The 25,431-nt window shown below is 40.9% G+C and overlaps 1 protein-coding gene across 1 annotated transcript in view; it reads right to left on the reverse strand.

Annotated features, from left to right (window-relative positions):
• Window positions 1-25,431, reverse strand: part of LOC145400988 (uncharacterized) — a 54,648-nt gene that overhangs the window by 14,840 nt on the left and 14,377 nt on the right. The window contains exons 9-15 of the mRNA XM_080273348.1: window positions 24,796-24,911; window positions 12,703-12,840; window positions 7,009-7,074; window positions 6,790-6,845; window positions 3,118-3,228; window positions 2,302-2,760; window positions 184-252 (exon numbers count right to left, since the gene is read on the reverse strand). Coding sequence (XP_080129474.1) covers window positions 184-252; window positions 2,302-2,760; window positions 3,118-3,228; window positions 6,790-6,845; window positions 7,009-7,074; window positions 12,703-12,840; window positions 24,796-24,911 — 1,015 coding nt within the window. The remainder of the gene's footprint in view (window positions 1-183; window positions 253-2,301; window positions 2,761-3,117; window positions 3,229-6,789; window positions 6,846-7,008; window positions 7,075-12,702; window positions 12,841-24,795; window positions 24,912-25,431) is intronic.

Genomic DNA, 25,431 nt, shown 5'->3' on the forward strand with positions numbered 1-25,431 from the left:
CCATACTATACTGTAAATGACTTCCTGGATGACTTGAGACAATTTGGCTTGTCATTCAGTGCTGAGTCACCTGACGGTAGCACTATATTAAGTGAAAGTGGAAAACTGGATTACAGACCATGAAGGGCATTATGGATGACTGAATGGTGCATTTATCAATTCAGTAAAGTATCAACAGCTTACCGGTGGCTGCTGAGATTGAGTGCTGGTGGCTGGTGGAGCATTCACCCAGTTCTCACCCATTCCTTGGGCCTAAAACAGATATCAAAGTAATTAACTAAACCTCATAAGAAAATAGATATTAACCTACTATCACAATCATTTCTATATATGGGTCATCCAATATAAAATTATTGGTAAATATAATGGAAATGAAGATACTGATGCATTTATTACTTGAAATATAACTGTACAAAATTTATCACACACACACACACACACACACACACACACACACACACACACACAAAGAATTAAATATCAGGATCTTCTACTAATATGATAATACATTATGCTACATTTGCTCTTCTTATAACAACTACAGGTAGGCATTACAATATCATGTAGGTAACTTTGAAAATGTCTGGGGTGTAGAAGGAGGGGCAAATTTCCATAAACAATCTCCAAAACATATATGAGTCAATACAATACACTAAAGACAAAAGATTAAAAGACCGTTTTTAGGATAAGACATTATCACCAGAATGTTCAATTCTAAAAAACTGTGAGTAATAACAACCAAAACATTTTGAAATGATCCCAAGAACCCATGTCTCTGGGTCTGAGATATGGACTACTGCCTAACAAACTTCACACACACAGATTTAGTTTGAATAATGTAGGAAAAAAATCTCCAAAAAGTCCTATGACCCCAAGCTATCTCCACCTTTTGATCTGAAATATAATTCCAACCATCCCATGTTTCTACCCATTTTGGCTCTAATCTACTCGTGTCTGGTAACAGCCTTGGTGCAGAGGCTTTGTGGTGTCATCCTCTTATTGAGCTTATGGTGAAAATTGCAGGTGATTTAAGAACACAGATAACAAAACTTACAACTGTATTTCATTTTCCTTAAGTTAATCGAGATTTTTGTCCTTTTGCAGGTATTTCCCACAGCTAAATGGGAGAATAAACCAATATTATGCTCTGAGAGCCTTTCCATGGCACTTCTTTGAAACTAACACCATATTCTGGTCTCAATCTATACCAGTAGTTACTGATGAGCTTTCAAGATGGACATATGGAAATTTTGGGTGAAGATAAAATGTACAGATCACAGAAACATTTATCATGCTGCATGAGTTTACATCTCAAAAACTGACTAAAAAGAAGGAAGTATATAGCTAATATTTACATGTATGTGCACACTTCACTTGGTATGTGCTAAACCTTCTTATTATTGAATTTATGAATATTTATTATCATCTTTATCATCATTCGCTAGTCTACATAGGCAAAATAACAGTAAGGAAAGTATGGAAAGATGACGATGATGATGATGATCAACGAAGGTTCTGAATAACATTATCTGTTACCTTCATATGTTCAGACAGGCAACAGATGTGCAACTAATGTTACCATGTGAGTGTGTGCTTCCTTTGTACATGTTCTTGACTGTTCTATTTACATACTCATATTTATGAAGGTAAAATTAGGGAATAAAAGGAGAGGGATATGGTAAATGAGATAGTGAGAAGGCAATGAAACTTGAGGAATGGCCAGGTAATATAGCTGGATGAATTATATATGAAAAAGCACATGACAAGTCTTATACATTCCTTTAACTTCATAACTGAAATTTTGTATTTGGTAGGTGAATATTATGAAGTGCATCCATCTAGAAATTTTTTTAAAAAGTGCACCTGGTTAGGCCTGAAAGGTGTAGATTGATATGTGGGGGTCTGAATAATGTATGAATGGCTCTCTGGCAAATTTTTAGGCATGCTGCTTACAGTTCTCCCAGTTTCAAAGGTTCTCTCTGCTTGTTTTATGATCGCACCTCACATCATTAGGCAGAAAAGAGATAATGATGATGATGATGAAAATACAGAAAGTGATACTTCAAATACAATAATTTCTATTTCACTACTGAATGCTCAGATGGCTAAAGGATTAGCACCTAGTACAATACTTCCCTCAAACATGTTCCTAACCTTTTCTGTTCATCATATCCTTACTGAGTAAGGTTCCTCATATATAATATCTGCAGCTACCTATCTTCCTCTGTTTCATATAACGAGTATTCTACAGGGAAAGGGTCAGGCCAACTCTTTGAACTCTTATGAAATATATTAACATACCATTTGTGTCTGAAGCTGTGGTGCTCTTGAAAGCTGTTGCTGTTGTATTTGCATCTGTTGTAACTGCTGCTGCTGCTGTTGTTGGTGTTGCTGTGATTGTTGCAAATATTGTTGATGTGTTATTATCTGAGGGGCAGCAGTGTCTTGGTATGGAGGTGAGGGTACCACCATGACTGGGGACGGGACCTGATTGTACTGTGGGCTCTGTGATTGTGAGTACTGGGGTGAGAGGGTTTGGGTATACTGGGGAGACTGTGACTGGGTGTACTGTAGTGGTTGGGACTGTGTGATCTGAGGTGACTGAGATTGAGCAAACTGTGGTGGTGTGAGGCTGCCTCCACCATCACCCCCTCCCCCACCTGGTCCCTGGTAGGGCGGAGATCCAATAGACTGCTCCCCTGGGGACAAAACACTGTACTGTGGGGAGTGGGGGGAAGGCTGTTGCTCTGGTGATGGCACCTGGTGCGGGGAGAAAATCCATGCTACAAATACCACTAAGCAAGAGCAATATGGAAACATATTTAGAAACGTAAACAAGAAAGAGTACATGCAAAAAATGAAGTGACTGCATGCAGAGTTTAAAAACAATAAGAATAATTGTCTCAGTGACAATAAAATCAGTATAGTGTGACATGAATATTGTACTCAATGCATGAAACAGCAGTTATTGAAAGCAATCCTGTAAAATGGCTTGGAAAAAAAATAATAAATTGCTGAGAAACCAGAGTTGCCATAGCTTCACTAAATAACACATCTTTTCAGTTACACCCTGGATGAATTTACAGTTACAAGAAACAGCAAAAGGCAATAACATACATGCATGCCATTGTAGATTGTGGTAATATCTGAGGCTGGTGTAGAGCAGGGGTGGAGAGGGGAGTACAGGCCCTGGTTACTGCTGTCTGTGGGGTTTCCTGGTGATGGTACCTGTTGCAATAGATATGGAACACAAATTTAAAATAATAAATGTCATCATCATCGTCATATTATTATTATTATCATTATCATCATCATTGTGACCTTTCTTCCATTTAAGAATGGGGCAAGGTAGGAACCCGAAACAATGAAAGAGAAAGTATAAAAATGAGAGATCTATGAACAGCAAACCCGGCCATATGGGCTGGACAATCATTCACACATCATTCAATTTCCTGGACTCCTGCGTCCACCTAACAAGTTTAGCCATATACACATACTTTCTTTTTCTTCTTCATTGGTGTGCTTTACATACAACTGTAAGATGTTCAGTCCACTGACTATCAAGTTATAAATGGGATGCCAAAACTCTGGCATGTGATTCTCTGTATATACTTTGTTTAACCAACTCATTCCTGTCAATTCCCTAGTCTTGTCAACTTCCATACCTTGCTATCTCAGACACACACACACACACATACCTCATCTATCTACCTTCTTGGCCCACCACACCTCCTCCCACCTTCATATTCATCTTCATATACTGTACCAATTTCATTGTCCTAACTACATCCAGTCTCTCCTTACATATGGTACATTATCTATGCATTTTTTTTTTTTAACCTATTATCCACAGACAATCTTACTTCAGATCTTTGGAGAATCACATTATCTCCGATCCTAACCACTCTATGCACACCACATACACATCCTCATGAGTCCCAATCCACTGCACTATAGTCGGATTCCCGCCTGTTTGCGGCGGGGGTGTGGCCAGCACCTGTGGGCAATGGTGCCACGTTTCCCCAACTTGCGATGTGAAACGGAAGCTATTTATGTACAAGGCATCACAAATTCGATAAATTCAGATGAATAAAACTTACACTTGTGTATTTTGATGGATGAATCAACAGTAATCTTATTATGCATAAAATATTTATACAGTAACACAGAAACATGGCACACATATTGTACAGTGTTGCTCAAAGATATTGTAGTCACTTTTAATGGTTTTTAGCGTAGTTTTAGGGTGGGTAATAATATCACAGTTATGGATATAAGATAATGAGCCTGAAAAAAGAAGAAATATGCCAATATCCAAAGTAAAAGAAATAATTCATGTACAGTAATCCCTCTAATATCCGAACGCCCAATATCCGAACATCCCCACTAACCGGACATAATCCTCCTGGGATCCAATATTCCCAAAATGGGCCAAAAACTGCAAAAAATTCGAAAAAAATCTGACTTTTTTCCCTCCCATAATTTGAAATTCCCGCCTGGCGCCAAACAGCTGTTACACCATGGTCCCTTCACCCCTTCCTTCCTCCCCCTCCCCCCTCCCCTGTCAGGTTGCCATTTGGTATTTTTCATTACCAAGTGTGGACCAATTTGGTAATGAAAAATTCGTTTGGTAATGCATTAGAATAATGCATTACCAAATGGATTTTTCACATGTATGAGGATACACAGGATGGAGATGGTGGATTGTTTGCTCTCTCTGATTAATCTGCTACCCTACATAGTGTGAAAATAATCAACATGGTGTTAGTTATAAGGAGAGTGATTACATGTATTTCCACTTGTATATATAATTAGTGAAGAATATATGCTAGCTTTACGAATTTGGTAATGAAAAGTTATATTTGACAATGAAAGTTGAGGAGATTGGTAATGTGGCTGTTGCGATCTGGCAACTCTGTTACCCCACCAACATCAACAGTCACAGCTTAACTCCGATGGAGAGCAGATACTCATAACAGTGCAAGCCACAGGTGCTTGTTTTTTGTGAATAAACAGTGAATAAACTGCAATACCTTGCCACTAGAACACACAGGAATTTACAGTGTTGTGCAGTGTTAAGAAATTAGAATTTAGAGTGCAGAGGATTAACTGTGGACTGCAAACTGGCGGTTCAAACCAGTCCAAGACCAAGGGACTTGTAAGTACCCAGAATGTTTAATATTGTATAAACTCACCTCTAAAACCTCATTTTATGGTTCTTTTGCATTTATTTCAGTCTTTTATGTCCCTTATTGGTGTGATTTGGGTCTTAAATAGGTGCTATGCATGTCCAGAGGGAGTTGTATAGGTGTTTTTCAGAGTTAGGGTCCGTAAGTACTAGTCCATAAGCTGGGGCCCAATATCCGGACAGGACCACTATCCGGACCTGCCTATGGCTCTATTGATCCGGATATTGGAGGGGTTACTGTAATTCTTGTGAGTGGCAATACTTACACATCCATCTGGCCTAAAATAAATGTCCCAAGGGAGAATGAGGAGATTCAATGTCCCAAGAGAGAGAGAGAGAGAGAGGGAGAGGGAGAGAGAGAGAGGCATGCATTGAATGCATTGTCGGCATCACTTAATATAACAAAACCAAATTAACAAATGAAAGCACAATTATAAATAACTTATAAAAGAATCAAAAGTACTCAGGGTGGCTCACATTTCCCGCCAGGAGAGAGAGAGAGAGAGAGAGAGAGAGAGAGAGAGAGAGAGAGAGGTCTGTCACTGCCTTCTTTGTATTCATTTGTTCCTTTGTACATAATGCACACACTGATATACATTGTTCCTATTGATGCACATATATCTATACACGTAATTTCTCTCTCTCTCTCTTCTAATACTGACCACGTGGTAGGTGAATCCAGCCCCTCCTTCCCCTCTCCTCCCTTCTTAATCCCTCCTGGGTGTCTCAGGTCAAATCCCCCTTCACACTTCCCCTCCCCCCTGGACCACCACCCCAACAAACCCACATCTCAGCAGACAGTAACTTTGACACTCCATCTACTACTAAATATAACAAAACCAAATTAACAAATGAAAGCACAATTATAAATAACTTATAAAAGAATCAAAAGTACTCAGGGTGGCTCACATTTCCCGCCAGGAGAGAGAGAGAGAGAGAGAGAGAGAGAGAGAGAGAGAGAGATAACGGTATAGAAAACGTGGCAACACTGTACACACGTGCGGGCCGCGCCACGGCCGCGAGCGTGCGCGAGTCCTACTATAGCTCTGGACTTTCCACTTTCCTGCCATACTAAAGTCTTACACCCACACACTAATTCAGGCAGTAGCATACCATCACGCAATATTCCTGATGCCTCTGTACTCAGATATTAATTGTTTCATAACAAGAGACAAATGGGATGAAAAACTGAAAATGCTACATAATGGAAGAAAATTAAGAAGCAGACAGAAAGAGGATTCAGATAAACTGACAAATGTGATGGCAGAGCAGTGATAAACATAAATGGCTTTGGTGATGCACAAAGAAGGAATGAAGTGTCCAAGAATGTGACACTGGCACAAGTGATGAATGCTGTGAAAATGGAAAGGCAAAAAGGTGTTTCTGAGGTATATACAGAAATAATAAAATGTTAAGGAGAGAGAGCGTTCAACGAACTGCTTATTAGAAATATGTCAGAAAGCCTCCTAAATGAGTGGATTGTACCAGTCAGGTGCAAAAAGGCCAAGTCTGCACCCTTGTACAAAAGCAGAGATAACTGCTGAACCTCTCCTCCCAAGTTTCCATCATAGTAATGTTTTAGTAATGGCAGAGATACTCACAGTATGCTGAGGGGACTGACTGGGGATTTCCAAAGTGTACTGCTGATATCCAGGTGCTGAAAGAAAATTTACTGGTGTTGTAAATAACATAGAGAATGCAGTACTGTATTATCTTTTTGATAATCATGGACAACTTATAAATACCGGTAATTCTCAAACTTAGAATGACACTGACTGTGAAGTTTTCTACAGATAAATAAGGACTGATGTAAACCTTACCTCTCATAAGAACATCAATAAATTCAGATGTTGGCATTGAGTCATCTTGTCCACTACCATTCCGCACTGGAAGAAAAATATAGAATCTAAGTAAATTTAGCAAAAAGAACAGATGTCATATAACATCCTTCAAACACACACACACACACACACACACAAAATTACGTCAGGGATGTGTTCCAAAATATCACAACTTTTCTTTAAAACTGGAACAGTAAATGGAAAAATCAGTAAATCAGCTATACAGGTACATTAACAATGAAATTTAATATGGGAATCTTTGAGTATGGTAAACTCTCAATTATCTGCTGCAATTCTGCCATGGCTGATGCCGATAACGTGAAATTCTGGTTACTGAACAGTACCCCCCACTGGCTCAGCATTTGGCATCGAGTCGGTTATTGTGTTACTACCCGTCTCAGCCCTCTACCCTAAAAAATTTCCAATGGGTAAACAATGACAACTAAGCAAAAAATACAAAAAAATAATGATACAGTACAATAACAGTGCGCTGGCTGGCTACCACCTGTGAGTTGGTTGATTTGCCTCACAGCCGGATATTGCATAGAACCGCCAGTTATGTCCCATTTTGGAATTGGATGTTGGATAATTTTCCTGGATACTGCTTTAATAGAGCTGAGCCAGCATTGCCAGATATTGTGACGACAGATAACCGAGAGTTTACTGTACTTGACTGTAGCCCTGACTGCAAGTAAGAACATTAACAAGGGTAATATATAATGAGGAATTTATTTTACCCATCTATAGCCTTAATCCCAAAGAGGTGGCCATGAACTAGTCACCTAAACACTGCCCCGTCCTCCACCATCAAGCTGCCCTCCTACCTCACACCACCCTGTCCCTCCACCTCATCCTTGGTTTCCCTCTCCCGCTCCCTCCCTTCACATTACTTAAATAAACTCTCCTGGTCAATATCTAATTCCCTATTTACACCATGAGGACTTATAGGTGTCACCCATTTGACATTGTTGCAGGGATTGGCTTATTTCAACCACAAAGTACTACAAAACCCCCTGTGCTTGTCACGTCTGTATACCTTGCTACACAGTATTCAATCTTGTTGGAAGCCTGTCATCTTTTCTTCAAACATTACTTTTTTTCTTTTGCAAAAATCAGGGAATCAAATATCACATCCTGCAAGAACTTAACTCCTTCAACTGATGACATGGTTTTCATTTCAATTGGTCTAACTCCAGATGACTTTATACAACCTAGGAATCATGTCCAGTGGTGAACAATTGACAAAATTAATATCGTACCCCAACAATTAGAAAGCCTCTTGCAAAAAGAATAACTCATCTGAAGGCAGCAAAAATACAATAAAAAAATGCCACTGGACAGAAGATGTTAGCTGCACTTACAAGATCCAAACTCATCTTATTCAGTAAAATCACAGAACTGGCATTAGTCACTCTTATATATATTAATAAACACTTCTTACAGTAGTTTTTTCCTACATTAACATTCAAAATCATCAACCAAGAATTTATTCTTTAGTTATGCAGATCTGCCAGTTCCATGCCTCATCACCAAGGAAACTAAACAACAACTAGAAGAGCATGAATGAGTGCATAATCACATACAGCAGCTATTCCATTACAGCATGCAGAGTCAGCATAAAATTATTGCCACAAAAATCTTTTTCATTGATGTTCTCTCACCAATATCTTATCACTGGGTCACAGTTAAGACTCCAAATAATTTCCATTAAAAATCTTCTTCTGAACTTTCCTATAGTATGGTGGATAAGCACACAAGGGTAAAAACATACCTTCCATCCATTACTGCAGGTGAAGGTAACAAAGAAACAAGTTTACGAACCTCAGCACAGTGAAACTATAGTATCCTTTACATCAATCAATCTATTAATCAATCCTTTAATGACCATTTTTACTGTAGTTAATCAAGGATCATTGTGGTAGGTGGGGGCATCCATTACCAACTCACTTGATGTGGTACTGCCATTCTCCCCCCCCCCCCGGATGACTACATTAAATGACAAGCCAAACAGTTTCCTGTAACCCAGGAACCATTTACTACACTGGATGGTAGCCATAAAATCAAATGACGCTGATAGTACATAGTGTTAAGGCTAAGGCTCCAACCAGATGAAGCCTGGCAAGGATTCCATTAAAGGGATGGCTGAGGTTTATTGCTCACATTATGCCATTCAGGGGAAAGTGAGGCTGAGCATCCTTGCCTGAAATGTTGGGACTGAGTAGATTGGCTTGGGACCCCTACACTCCTGATGGGGCAAAAAAGGACTAGATGACTGATGTATGCATGAATCAAGGATCACATGAACAGGAAAGGAATTCAACTTATTGCTTCAGCCCAAAATAAAAACACCCTCTCTCTGTCTCTCACTCTCTCCAATATATTATACAGGATGTCTTGCATGTATCCCTATTCTTTAAATATCCAGTCTGCTCTAGGAGTTGGTACTATAAGCTCCAGGGCCTGACAATCAATCCTAATGGGGCTTCACAGGAGGAGAAAGATGAATTCCACCCAGCACCTTGACAGATTGCACTGTGGCCATCATCCTTTTATACACAAGAAGCAACAAAAGTACACCACATGCTACTCACTCTGTCCTCACTGCTATCCCATCCCTTAGTTCTACACAAACATGATGATCTCATTCACAAAACAAACAATCCTTCAGAATAACTTTCATTCACTGAAGAGCTACGGTACCAACTCAACATCCAAGGAAAATGTGTATTATCAATTTTCTACAAAAATACTAGCTGGAAACATTAAGGTTTGGTGGTAAATGAATAGAGCTACCTGCACACTTCAAAATGCTGTCAGTAATTGTGGACAGTACAAGGTATATTACAGCAATCAAGTGAATTTATAGCTTTGAGCATTATTATTTTTTTTTAATGCAAGGAAGAAGGAACCAAAGACCACGAGTCCGCAATAACAGTTCCTTCCAAGAGAAAAACAAAATACAAGAGAAAGCCAAATTCAAGATCCGATTATTTCGAGATGCCTGGACACACTGTGTTTGAAGGACTGGAGATCATAGGAAGCTGGAAATACAGACAGAGGGAGACAGTTCCAGAGTTGATCTGTTGCATTATGAAGGACTGGGAGTAGCAGTTAACTCTTGCATTAAAGAGCTGGACAGAAAAGGGATGAGAGTTTGCTGCTAGACGGGTGCTACGCGCCCGTCGAAGGGGTGGAGGAATGCATGTAAACAGTTCAGAGGAAGAGTGGAAAAACCGGCGACAGAAAAGACATAAAGATGCAACAGTGCGGCGAAGAAACAAAGGTTGAAGGAAGTCAGTAAGAGGAGGAGAGTTATTGAGACGAAAAGCCTTTGACTCAACCCTATTGAGAAGAGCTGTATGTGGGGAACCTCCCCACACATGAGAGCTGTACTCTACACAGGGGCAGATAAAACCTATGTATAGAGTCAACAACTGTGCAGGGGTAAAGAAGGAATGGAGTCGGCTTAGCAAACCTAGTCTCTTGGAAGCAGATTTTACACGAGATGTAACATGATCTTTCCAAGACAAGTCCAGAGTAAATGAAACCCCAAGCATATTCAAAGATGATGCAGGATTAAGCTGAATATTACAGTATTAAACATCAGCGGGTTCACTGTGGAAGATTTTGTTGAGTTGATAGGTGTAAGAACTGAGTCTTTGATGCATTAAAAACAAGATTATTTTTACCCCAGTCAGAGATACGAGCCAAGTCAGACATTGGGTATGTCATAGCCTCATCCCTTGTTTGTTGAAGTAACTGCTGAGATGGGCGTTGCAGGAACCGAATAGAAAGGTGAAGGATGGAATCATCAGCGTATGAATGGACAGGGTTAGATGTACAGCTCAGAAGGTCACTGATGAATAAAAGGAAGAGAGTTGGTGATAGGACAGAGCCCTGAGGAACACCACTGTTGATAGATCTAGGAGAAGAACAATGGCCGTCTACAATAGCGGCTATAGCGTGTAGTCCCTCATATGAACCAACTGGGCAACTGCACCAAGGTTGCATGAGGTAATTGCGACTAAGATATTAATGCATATAACAACAATAAAAATTGCGACATATTTCATATACTGAAAACAACTAACTAGTGTACTTTGTTCATTTGTAGGTAAATTCAAGCAGTATCCAGTAAGATGGTGAGGACTTAAAAGCTCCAACTCCTGGATGGAAAAGGGTGACTATGTTCTAGTATGCAATGGCCACGGCAGAGACTAACATTATATAGGTGTATTACAGAACTTGACCAAGCCACAAAACACTACATGGGATGTTTGCTTATTTCATAACACAGAATCACAGAAAGTGCACCATGGGTTGCTGACTTTCAAGGAGCCGGAGGTCCCAGGCACTGATGTCACATCTACAGTGCAAATTGTAACGAAACTGGAGAAACCTGAGTGACGAGAAGACTCATACCTAAAGATAGTTTTGGTGCCATGAGGCTCATTGTATGCTAAATTTTGTATACTTTGATGATGTCAATAAATTTTCATTAGATTTAACATTGATTCTGTGTATGCAACATGACTCAATTATTTTACAATATTCTGTTCTCAGCACTGTATGATTTTCTAATATCTCACAATGTTTCTTTGAAGGCTCAAATGCAACTGACAAACAGTATTTATGCATGAAACTACAGTACTTTAATTTTATACAGAAGAGCACAACTGTCCCAAAGCATGGGGCAAATGCACCACCATGTTTTCCCTTACATTAGCGAAGTTACTACTGTGCAGCAACTCTGTTTTCACAGCAATATTTCCTCATACCTATAACTTGAGGCAATAAACTGAAGCAAACCACTAGTATCTGTAGTTTCTGTGAGATTAACAATTGGTGGAAAAAGCGGCAAAATACAGGTACGACTACCCCGCCGTACGGTATGTACCATACATAATGCCAAGACCTGATAACCCAAAAAAAGCTGTTGTCAAATGCTACAGTTCAACACTAGTTCAACTATTTTATATCAACTTCTAGGTGGACAGAATATGGGACTGTGGTGAGAAGTGAAACAAGTTCATGCTGAATTAACTCTTTATTTACTTCACCACTTCAATATGAGTAGTTTCCTGAAAGATAGCTGCTTGTGTACAAGGACTAATTAAATCAGATAGTAAAGCATGATAATTACAACTACACTGAGGTACAAAAGTTAAACAGTTAAACTTAACAAAAACTTATAATTACACAAGATATTAAAATAACAAGTAGCATATAATTACTGTACAAATAGGTTTCACTTTCCTCACAGTGTAGAAATAAATACAGTTACAAAACCATATTCTGCCACTTATATTTAACCCACTTTACAAATATTTACAAAAGGTTGCTCTGTAGTGACAACTAAGCTTCTTGAAATGAGCACTGGCTACCTCTCCCATCTTTTCCTAGATATGGAACTGTACCATAATACAAGTGTTGTTAACTGAATAATGGACAAGTACCGTAACATGTGTAAGTTTTATAAAATTATGCTGAAGCTAAAGCAGAAAACTTTGGGAAGAGATATGAAGTGAGATGTAAAGTGACAGTAAAAGAAAAGACTCCATGTATGCACAGTAGTGTGCAATACAAGTATATCACAACACAAGGTGGGAAATGCACATTTGAGATAAAATAGCAATCTTGCTCATGAACTAACAAACACCCATGGTAGCTTACTGGTGTTACTGAGATCAATAGCCTCAGAGGGGTAGGAATTGATGGACTGGAAGCGTTTGGCGGGGTTGTCAGGGCAGTGTCGTTTCCCCTCACCCAGTGTGTTCTCTAGATTCATCGTCAGCTGCCGCTTCAAACCCACTGCAGAGAGAAAGTAGTCAGGTTAAAATTATGAGTACTTTCTCAATACTATACAGGAAAAAATAAACCATCATCATCATCCAGACCTCCTTTCCCACCCTAAGGGAGGGTGAGGAGTAGTAACGTCCAGACAGCCCAAGTTTGCCCAAACCAATGGACCACGCCTCCATTCACTCAACATTCAAGCCCCCGGAATCCTGGCTCTATTGATATGCCAAAAACATTCACCACATTCTGTAGCTTCACATAAACGCATCTGGCTGAGTCTGGACGCTGCCACATTAAAAAGAGGTGCCAAAATCCCTAATCATGCACTTCTCCTCACAACATTCATCCAGCCAGCTCGATCTCTTGTCAGTTCCCTAGCCTCAACGACTTCCAGATAATAATAATAATAATAATCCATCCATCCATCCATCATCCAATCCTACACTGCCCCATGAGGTGTAGGAGAATATAATAATAATAATACTAACAGCTAGTCCCCACTATTAGAATAAAGTCTTTGTGACATTGTGACATTCGATGCAGTTATTTTCATAAATTGCATCCAACTTTTACTTATCAACAACTCACTTTTACAAGCAAATACTGTTAATACTCCTCTCTTTACTAAACTCTTAAAATAAATGGCATATTGTACAGTTATATATATACTTCAGTACAGTAAATTCTCAATGAACATCGCAGATATGTTTGAAGGTACTGCTATGTTGAACAAATTACCTTTAAGAGAAGCATGTGTACACTAAAATCCTGCTGTGTGATCTCTCATCATGTGACTGTTCGCTTATACTGTACTGCTTACCAATTTAGCACCCATTTTTTTATATATGATCACTAAGATCCTGTACAAAGCAACTTTTTTTTTTAATAAGATCACCATTTCTGCTTCTACAATCACAGCGATCCCTACAATCCACGTACAGTCAATTGTTATCTGATCTGTTTTCCACAAACGTAGCCAAAGTGTATACAGCACTCGTTATACAAATAACTCGAGTGCAATGAATTTGCTTATACACCCACTACCTGATTTCCGATGCATCAATAACTGATGATTTCTCTAGACTGAACAAAAGAAATGGAGGAACATTCTCACAATCCGAAGAGCCACTGATTCGCTAGTCCAAACACTCCACCCCTCCCTAGGTTTAAAACGAGCATGTCTGAATAGGATGTGGTGGTGCACACAGCTCTCCCTGTTCTCCCTCCATCCCCTCTCTTCTCCCCCATCCCCACGCTCAGCACTGCCAGGTGTCTCTCCCTCTTTGTCCCCCCACCCTCCCCCACCCCTGGTTGTCTAACTCCCTGTCCCCCCACCCTCCCCCACCCCAGCTTGTCTCCCGTGTGTGTGTGTGTGTGAGAGAGAGAGAGAGAGAGAGAGAATGAATGAGTGTGTGTGTGTGTGTGTGTGTGTGTGTGTGTGTCAGTGAGTGAGCGAGACTGGGTGGGGAGGGGGTAGTAAGGCACTTTGGCTTTCCTGTCTCCCTCCCTGTCCCCCCGCCCTCCTCCTCCCTTGCTTGTCTCACTCCCTGTCCACCCATCCTACCCCACTCCACCTTGTCTCCCTCCAGTCTCCCCACCCCTGCTTGAATCCCTTCCCATCCCCCCGCCTACCCTCACCCCTGCTTCCGCACTGCCAGCTGCCTGCCTGTCACTTGCCAGTTGCCCTGAAGCATTTCACACTGCATATCCCACCCACCTTACCTTCCTGCATGTGATGTTTGATGTCTCATTTTTTAGCAAGAGTACTGTTTATGAGGATAACAACATTACCTATGGTGTTTCTGTGTGTTTCTATTGATTGAGTAAGATATTCGAGAGTTTGAGTTTGGCCTTGGAATATATCTCTGGCTTTTCTTCAGTATCTTAAGGGGAAAATTGCTTCGATGTCTGACATACTCGCTGATCGAACACTCCCACTGGCACACAACATTGCTGGATATCAGGGTATGGTTGTACAGTGGTGAGAAAGCAGGACTTTTGATAAACAAGAGAATTTTCACTTATAGGATGATTATGATCCTGCATGAAGCCTCACTGGTCTAAATATGATCACTACGGTATTTTTGTTTATACAATAGAACTCAAGCAAGCCTACAGTCATCTGTTGTTCCAAGATGGCATCAGCAATCATCACTACTGGGTGTGTCAGTGTCAATGATGGAACAATAGTGTGGTGTTAGAGTTCACGCAGTAAGTGTAGTGCGGTGATGTTAAACAACTATCATGAGTTGGAACTCATTTTTACATTTATTTTTGATGGTAAGCAGCAAGTAAAGTGCAGTGAAGTGAAATAACAAATAGCTTAGGTAAGCTGGAAGTTTGTTTTTAGATTTTGTTAGGTGGGTGACCATTGGCCACAAGTGTATCCCCACTGAACCCATGTTATATACGATCAACAGTTATGCAAAGAATTTTTTCAAATGCATTCTCGTCACGAAAAAAGGGTGTGCTGTAGCAGGTTTTAAGCTATGAAGTTTTTCAAATTCAAGTTCCGAAGTAGTACAGTGTATACAGTATTTACTTTCATCATTAATTATGGGTGGCTGAAGAAAAAATATCAATTTCTATTTAGCAAACATGTATTCTTGCTGCTGGGCCAGGCAAAAACTAAATACAGCATTGTTTTCTAATGTTCTCCCAGTATTTTGCTGCTCTTATAAAGACCTACAGTACAATCACTATGTATGGTTCCAAACATTAAAATCTATCAGGATGACTTACTGAACCTATTACTGTATGGGTTATACGCTACTATTCATTTGGTATCAAATGTTTTTAAGACAATAAATTGGCACAATGGCATTTTATTCATAAATGGTAATATGAATCATTCACCTGTATTGTGGTACAGTGAATAATGCTTTGACTTGTGCATCTCAAGCCAAGAATTTGTGAGATACAAGACATTACCCAAGATATCCTCTCCATGATGATCTGAGAATGGACTTCCCAAGGACTTTTAATGAGCTAAACCAGCTACTCTGCTGTCAGCCACTATCCTGTCATGTTGATAATTAATATTTTATCTGAAACAGTGTTGAAATGCTACATACTCACCAACCAGATATGTGTATCACTTTTTACTTAATCAGGAAAGCTGTTTGAAGACATGTCTATGAAAATGGGTGGTATAAAGACAGTTTTGGAATACATGGCCACTACAAATGATTAGTTAATGGAAGTATAACTACCAAGGTTGCTTGTAACCACTGTTGCACAAGATACTGGAGGTGCTTAAAACATGTCATAAATATATCTTAATTTGAAGTAATGTCTAAGATGCAAACCTTTATGAAGAGTAGGTGTTGAAGTCATACTAGTAAATCACATAAATTTTCTTCACAATTCTGACATGTGGGAATTCTGCTTATATTGTAAGCACATTTTTCTGGTCCTAATTATTATGCAGTCGAGATCCAGCAATATTGTGTTTTAGCTGGAACGTCAAACCTTTAGATATACTGAAGTAGTCACAGCTGCAGCCCTAGCCTAGCCACATCTGGACATGAACCCACTGGGCTGCAGGAAACCACCCACTGCAACTGGGTGCCCCACAAGATTATTTTGTTGAGTGTACTGTACATTGAGGGCCTGTCTGTTTTGATAGTGAGGTGCATGTGGTAAGCATGAAGTGATGTGGGGGATGCACTGCAGTATGGGCACAGTGAGTTTTTCTGAACTGTATTTTGTTGGTATAAGTAGTGGCAGTTGTATGTGTCATCCCAGGTTCATCTGCATTTGAAACCAGCAGATTGCAGACTGAAGTTGCCCCTCTCCTGCAGTCCCCATCCCTCTTTTAGGAGTGAAGGAGGGCATTGAGGGGCATCTGCATAACAACTTCAGGGCCACTCAGCTACAGTATATCAATGCTTACACAAAGTAACCTGGTTAAGAGCACTCAAGTCTCCCTGAACTAAGTACCCGAGAGATGGATATCTAGTGGTGGTTCATGAAGGTTGCTGTTTGGCTGAAGTTTCTGAATGTCTGTGGTGGATAAGTGTTATACAATGCTTTTGTGAAGTGCAGAGTTGAGTGGAGGAGAAAGGGTGTTGTTCAAGCATTCTCTGCAGTGTTGGGAGGTTGGTCATATTTTGTTTCTTTTTAATGGGAGACACCGCAGTATAACAGCTGCCTTGGTTGCATTACTCTTATTCTCCAATCATCCCTCATCCAATCTAAAGTGATAAAATGTGTGCCTCCCATATTTACATGACTGGGAGTAATTTTGTTTCTGAATGTAAATGATCTGTATTTGTGGGCTTCGTGTATCCTGTCACTAATATTAAGGCTTTGCTTTGTGCTTTCTCAAACTTTTCCATGTTTGTGGCAGTTAAGGTAAGGTGGTCCTTACCATTCCACGCTATTATACCAACGCAAAACACAACTCACAATCCACTACCCCCATGCTACAATATCAACTCAAAATACAATTCTCAAACAATCAATTATGCCCACATCGCAAAACAACCTCCACACTACTAAACATTTACTCACCTCACGCACCCCACTATCACAAACACAGATAATCTTTCAACATTACCAAAACAAAAAACCTCTGGGAGCAACCAGTTGACGTGGTTGACTTCCTGCAGTTCACTGGGTTCACATCCAGATGCGCCTAGAGCTGCAACAACAACGTGGTGGGGCACAGCTTTGGCTCTGGTGTCGCTCTAATGGACTGTTTGTACACTGTTCTCCATTTTTTTTTTTTTTTTTTTTTCTAAAGGTACTGCCTAGGAGTGTATTCAAGGCACTGCACTGATACTACTATGTGTTGAGGAAAGGTTATACGTACATGCTAAAAAAAGTCCTACAGTTCTGGAGTGTCTTTCCTGTGCAAGTGATTAGTTAAAGAGGGAGACTTCAAGGTGTGTCTGAGATTTATGTCTTCCTAAGGTGAAGAAGAGAGTGATGGCTGATTTGGTTGGCGAAGCAGTTATTCGATTCTGTCTAAGCCAGTGTTCCAACAAGCAGGGGTGCTGCTGAAGCTCGCGTGCTGTTGTTGAGTTCTGGAATGTTATGAAGTTATTGCTAGGTCATCAGCACAGGACAATAATGAAGGAGGGGAGTTGGGTGGTAGGCCATGGAGGAAGATGTTAAAATGTGAATATGAAAGAACTATACCCCATGGGATACCACTGGATACTATTCTAAACTTAAAACTCTGGTTTTGGTAGAGTACTTGGGCATGTCTGAGGAAGAAGAAGTTGGCCAGCCATTTCTAGTTGTTGTTTTCTATGTTTGTGAATAGGATTTTGTTTAGGTCTCTTGACAGTGTACTGAAGGCCTTACTTATGTTTACTGCTGCTAGTGTGGTGCCTAAAGGAGGTTGCTTCTTGCTAAAACCATCTCAGATGACTTTGGTCAACTGGAAAGATGTGTGGTGATTGAGTGCTTGGGTCGAAATTCATTTTAGGATGGAGGGGGGGGGGAGGAAGTGATGTACTTCTGAGTTAATCTTTCCATGATTTGGGATGGTATAAAAGCACCAATATTGGTCTAGTCAGCACAGAACTAGTGGGTGGTTTACCTCAGATGAATATGAGGATGATAGTTTCCCTGAGATAATGGGGATAGGCTATGAGTCAAGTAGAAGAATTCAGTTAGGGTCTTTATGACTAAGAGGCCAATGTGTTTTTTAACTGGATATTTGATATCTGCTCTGGTCTTGCTGCTCTGAAAATTTTTTGTGCCTTTGATAATTTGCTGTGTCAGTTTAAGGGAGGCATTTGACAATTTTTTTATATTTTCTTTATTTATGGCTCTGTTCTATGGATTTTTTTTGTGTGGGTGTGAGACAAATCGATGTACAATAGTTTATTTGGTAGGTTGCTTGTTCTTGCATACAGGGAATGGTTGCATTCCTGTTCAGCAAGGCTTCGTGGCTTGAAATGGGTGACCCTTTACATAAAAGACAAACATTCCAGTGTGTGTGTGTGTGTGTGTGTGTGTGTGTGTGTGTGTGTGTGTGTGTGTGTGTGTGTGTGAAATGGGCTACACAATCATTCACATACCATTCAAGCTCCAGGAACCTAGCTCCATCTCACAAGCCTAACCATGAGCACATTTTTTTTTTCTTTATGGGTGCATTTCACTTATACTTGCCACACAGCTGACCTGTTTTACACAAGGTTAAAACAGAGGTATTAAACCACTGTCATGTGCTCTTCTGTACCGTTTAGAGAGTTGTCCCCTCTTCTGACAAAGAGGGCTCTCCCTCCTTGCTAAGGAATCTGTGTATGTGGCATGTATAGGGAGTGTAATGTTGTATGGTACTGAGACCTGGGCTGTAAAGAAGAGGATATTCATAGGCTCAAACATACAGAAATATCAATGATTAGATGGATGTGTAGTGTTTCTTTGAATGCAAGACCTGGGGAAGCTAGGTTTACGACTGAAGAGTTGAGAGGAAGGATGGGATTGGAGTATATTGATGTAATAATGAGGAGAGGTAGACTGAGATGGTCTGGGAATGTGGAGAGGATGGTGGATGACAACTGGGTGCAGAAAGTGAGAAGTATGAATGCTGGGAGTAGGGCTGCGGAATGCAGACCAAAAAAAGACTTGGAATGAGGTCACAGAGTGACTGCCAGAGATCCAGCAGCATGGAACCACCATTTCGTGACAAAGGCCAATGCAGTCAAACATGTTGGAGTCTTTATAAATGATACGATACGATATGAACTCTCATCCGATTAAATCCTTAGTGTTATAACATCCAAACCTTGCTTTCTCATTGCCTCATTTACCATATCCATCCACTTTCCCAGCTCTCTAAAAACTCCTCACATATATCCTTTTCAATAACCTATCTGATGTTGGAGAGAGACACCTTTAGGTAGTGGCACCCCTATAATGTCCCCCAACTCTCTACCCAACCCCCAAAAGGAAGATGGTGAACTGCAAGAAATGGGCATTTTCAGTATGCAGTCCACTAAGTTCTGGTACAGTCTAGGGCCACAGCTATGACAATAACAGCCCTAAATACCATTACAGTGAACTCTCAATTATTCGTCAGTGCAATATCCGGCACAGCTATCTTGGCTCTATTAAAGCAATATTCGGCAACTTTATACAACATCTGGCGCTGAAATGGGACTTAACCGGCAATACAATGCAATATCTAACGTTGAGGGGTCTCAACTGGCTCATATGCGATAGTCAACCGGCACCAGTGGAAATCTCAAAACTTGGGAGCCAATGAAAATGTCCACCATGTGCTAGCCAAGCAGGATCTATCATGGGCGTGGCTTGTCTGGTGCGCCAAGAATACTGCCGCGGTCTCATTCTCACCCATGGATGTCGCTGAGTCAAGATGTGCCTGTGCATTCCTGCTTTTCTGACCAAGTGGTCGTAAACCCCTCGTGCTTTGACTAACCTGTGGCATCCTATGTTCAAGTTACTGCACTGTATTGTATTGCAAAGATAATGGCCTGTCAGTGCTCATGTCCTAATGCTCTATTGTGATTGTTAAACTACCTCTCTGCTGTATTGGTACTGTAATGTTTACATGTGCGAACCCCCCAGTCCTGTTTCTCCTCATCAATGCCAACACCTTTTGAATACATACAGTACAATAGTACACTATGAACAGTATTGTATTACTGTACTGTATCATTACTGTGTTGTTTTTATATGCTAAGTTTTCATCTTTTACGCATGGTAAAAGTTTTATGATAGAGGGATGACACTGATAGAATCACAATATCCTGCTCAAGGCCGAATGTTGAGTTGGACACAATATCCGGCATTTCACGTTATTCGGAGCAGGGCTTGGCTGAATTACAACGGATAACTGAAAGTCTGCTGTATGTCCATTCTCTCTGCATGATCATCTCACTCAAACTCTCTCTCTCTTCCCTATTATCAACTGATTTCCTTACTCCGAATAATTCATGGGCCACAGTTTATCCTATCCACCCTAGATGTTCCACAAACACTCTTTAAGAAATCCATTAACACCATTCTTGCATTCTTCCCAACCTAGAAATCCTTCTTTCCTGATCTTCCCCATTACAGGGCGATGTAGAGCCTCCTATGGTGCCCATGTTAACTGGAAGGAGAACTGCAAATGCAGCATCCATCGAAGAGCCAAACTTCCACACTCTTCCGTGCGTCTTGCTATGGCAAGGCACTGTCTACTGCATAGGAACACTGGTTCACTGCATGTGATGGTCCTGAGGGGGCAGTTGCTTGTCTGTGGCTGATGGGTCTCCTCAGCCAGAGAGACTGGGGTTATTCAAGAAACAACAAATACTACCACCACTCAGCTGGAACCAATTTTCAATGTTCATGTAGGAAGTTTACTGAATATAGGTTGCCACGGTCTTGCTGGCTAATATTAGTGCTGTACATTCATCATCACATTTCAGTAAATATCTGCAAATTTTATAAACAATATAATGACTATTTTACTTTACAGTATTCTCCTGACAAATTAAATGCACTGAACTTCTCCACACAAAGCAAGTACCACATCTCTTTGAGAATACGACACTGGCGAGAAAGGAAGCTGTGGATGAAATTACCCCAACCTACCTCTGCCATGTGAACACTGGGGATGCCTGCAATACAATTACTGGCCAGTACACAGTCATACCTTTATATCAATACAAAGAGGGAAGGAATTCGAATCTCCTAATTCTTGCCCTTTCTAGTCACCTTTTAAGACACAAAGAGACTATATGGATTGTATGCTTCTCCGTGTCCTGTCAAGGGCAAAGGTTCACCTACTATTCCAATGCATGGTAGACAAGTTTTTTTTTTTTTTTTTTTTTTTTTTTTTTTTTTTTTAATGCGAGGAAGAAGGAACCAAAGGCCATGAGCCCGCAGTAACAGTTCCCTCCAAGAGAAAAACAAAATACAATAGAGAGCCAAATTCAAGATCCGATCATTTTGAGATGCCTGGACACACTGCGTTTGAAAGACTGGAGATCATAGGCAGGAGGAAATACAGACAGAGGGAGACAGTTCCAGAGCTGACCTGTTGCATGAATGAAAGACTGGGAGTAACGGTTAACTCTTGCATTAGAGAGTTGGACAGAAAAGGGATGAGAGTTTGCTGCCAGACGGGTGCTACGCGCCCGTCGTAGAGGTGGAGGAATGCAAGCAGACAGTTCAGAGGAGCAGTGACCATTAAAGTAGCGATAGAAAAGAGATAAAGATGCAACAGTGCGGCGAAGAGACAGAGGTTGAAGGGAGTCAGTAAGAGGAGGAGAGTTAATGAGACGAAAAGCCTTTGACTCCACCCTATTGAGAAGAGCTGTATGTGGGGAGCCTCCCCACACATGAGAGTTGTACTCCACACAGGGGCGGATAAAACCCCTGTATAGAGTCAACAATTGTGCAGGGGTAAAGAAAGAGCGGAGTCGGCTTAGCACACCCAATCTCTTGGAAGCAGATTTTACAAGAGATGCAATGTGATCTTTCTAAGATAAGTCCCGAGTAAATGAAACCCCAAGCATGTTCAAGGATGATGCAGGATTAATCTGAATATTATTAAACATTAATGGGTATACCTGTGGAAGATTTTGTCGGGTTGATAGGTGTAAGAACTGAGTCTTAGAAGCATTAAAGACAACCATATTATTTTTACCCCAGTCAGAGATATGAGCCAAGTCAGACATTAGGTGTGCCATAGCCTCATCCCTTGTTTCTTGAAGTAACTGTTGAGATGGGCGTTGCGGGAACCGAATGGAAAGGTGAAGGGTGGAGTCATCAGCGTATGAGTGGATAGAGTTAGATGTACAGCTTAGAAGATCATTGATGAATAAAAGGAAGAGAGTTGGTGATAGGACAGAGCCCTGAGGAACACCACTGTTGATAGATCTAGGAGAAGAACGATGGCCGTCTACGACAGCAGCTATAGAACGACCAGAAAGGAAGCTAGCGATGAAGGTACAGATAGAAGGATAGAAACCGTAGGAGGGCAGTTTGGAAATTAAAGATTTATGCCAGACTCGATCGAAAGCCTTTGAGATGTCAAGTGCAATGGCAAAGCTTTCGCCAAAGTCCCGAAAGGAGGATGACCAGGAGTCTGAAAGGTAGGTGAGAAGATCGCCAGTGGAGCGTCCCTGACGGAACCCATACTGACGATCGGAAAGAAGGTTGTGATAGGAAAGATGCCTTAAAATTTTTTATTAAGAATTGACTCGAAAACTTTTGAAATACAGGACGTTAAAGCAATTGGACGATAGTTGGAGGGTTGGGAGTGGTCACCCTTCTTTGGGACTGGCTGAATGAGAGCAAACTTCCAGCAAGAAGGAAAGGTACAAGTTGACAGACAAAGGCGAAATAGTTTGCCTAGGCAGGGTGTAAGCACAGAAGCACAGTTTTTGAGAACAACAGGAGGGACCCCATCAGGCCCATATGCCTTGTTAGTACTGAGGCCAGTAATGGCAGAAAATACATCAACTGAAGACATTTTAATGTCAGCCATGAGGAAGTCAGAGGGGGAAGTGATGGAGGAACAGCACCGGAATCGTCTAAGGTGGAATTGGAGGAGAAAGTCTGTGCGAAGAGATCTGCTTTATCAGTAGAAGAAATAGCTACAGAACCATCAGAGTAGAAAAGAGGAGGGAAGGATGATGAGGTAAAGTTGTTAGAAAGATTTTTGGCAAGGTGCCAGAAGGAGCGGGAAGAATTTGAGTTGGAGAGTTGAGAGCATTTAGTATGGATGAAATTATTTTTAGTAGAGCGAAGAACAGACTTAGCACGATTCCGGGCAGAAACGTAAAGATTATGTGATTCAGGGGTGGGTTGGCTCCGGTACCTTTTGTAGGCCTTCTCCTTGTTGCGGACAGCATTAGAACAAGCGTGATTAAACCAAGGCTTTCTTGCGTTAGTCAAAGGATATGAGAAAGGAATGTATGCTTCCATGCCCGAGAGAATAACCTCCGTAATGCGCAAGGCACACTCAGATGGCTCACGGCCATGGAAGCAATAATCATTCCAGGGAAAATCAAAGAAGTACTGCCTGAGGGCCTCCCAGTCCGCAGCTCCAAAATGCCAGAGACGACGTTTCCCTGGAGGGTCCGCAGGCCGTACTGGAGCGATAGGACAGGTTAAGGTAATAAGGTTGTGATCGGAGGAGCCCAACGGAGAGAAAAGATTAACAGAGTAAGCTGAAGGATTAGTTGTGAGGAAGAGGTCAAGTATGTTGGAGCTCTCTCCAAGGCGGTCAGGGATACGGGTAGGGTGCTGTACAAGCTGCTCTAGGTCATTAAGGATAGAAAAGATGTAGGCTTGTTCACCAGGTGGATCCGTGAAAGGAGAGGAGAGCCAAAGGTGGTGGTGAACATTGAAATCTCCAAGAATGGAGATTTCAGAGAAAGGAGAAATGGACAGAATGTGTTCCATCGTAGAAGTAAGATAGTCGAAGAATTTTTGATAGTCAGTAGAATTAGGGGATAAGTAAACAGCACAGATATATTTAGTCAGAGAATGACAGGAAAGCCGAAGCCAGAGAGTGGAGAATTCAGAAGAATCAAGTTCAGGAACACCAAGCAATGAATCCTTGTGCATGAACCTTTATGGGTTGGTAGGTAAACAAGTACCTAGGGGAGGTAGCTGTGCTAACCTAGAAGATGCAGTAGCCTTGTATCCTAAGACTGTGGCTGAATAACCACAACATGCGCAGAGGTTCAAGTTACAGAGATAAGCCACACAGCTAAGTGCCTCATGGCATCTGTCCAACTTTTACATCACACTTATGGCATACCCCTGTTCTTCATATTAAATAGAATCATCTATGGGCAGAGAGACATCCCAAGTATCTTTTACTTTTGTAATACTCCCCAGTAATATAAAACAGAGAGAACTGAAATATAATGCAAACATCTGTCATTGATTAAACCACTGGGAATAATGTTTTTCCTCCTTATCCATATTCCCACAAATTACTCTACCCACCCCCACCCACAACAAACATTCAATGTCATGACTCACTATCTGGCAGGTAGGTGAAATCTAGAGGCTCGCTCGTGTCCTTGTCTAGAGGTCGCTCCAGCTGTACTTTCACACGCACCGCTGTATTCAGATTTGTGATTCTATAACGTGGTGTCCTGCGTAAAAAGAGAGGAGAGGAGAATTAGGAATTATAACTGATGAATAAGTTAAAATTTTTACCAAAAATCACTGTAAATAGTAAACAACACATCACCATCATCATTATAACCTTCCCCCCCAACCCCCCCCCCCAAAAAAAAAACTACCTGAGGAAGACCTAATCAAAAGCATGCCCAATTAAATAGGCCACACTCTCACTCACCATTCAAGCCCTCAGAATTCTAATTCCACCTCAGAGGCTTAACTTTCCATACTTATGAGTTCCGCATAACATATCATCTTGCATAAATCCAACAACTATCATTGTCACTGTGTAAAAACATGCATGTCACATCATACACTCTTCTCCACAGAATTCTTCCAATAAGCTTGATTCTCAATAAATTCACTAGCCTCATAAATCTCCATATCTCACTTTCAACAAACTCACCATATCTATCAACTTTCTCGGTCTACCATGCATCCACCCACCTTCAAACTCACCCATACACTTTTTTTACCACCTAATTTACACGC

The sequence above is a fragment of the Coenobita brevimanus genome, chromosome 54 (genome assembly GCF_032717465.1).
Source record: "Coenobita brevimanus isolate Jiangsu-jjx chromosome 54, ASM3271746v2, whole genome shotgun sequence".
In the NCBI taxonomy this organism is placed as follows: Eukaryota; Metazoa; Arthropoda; class Malacostraca; order Decapoda; family Coenobitidae; genus Coenobita; species Coenobita brevimanus.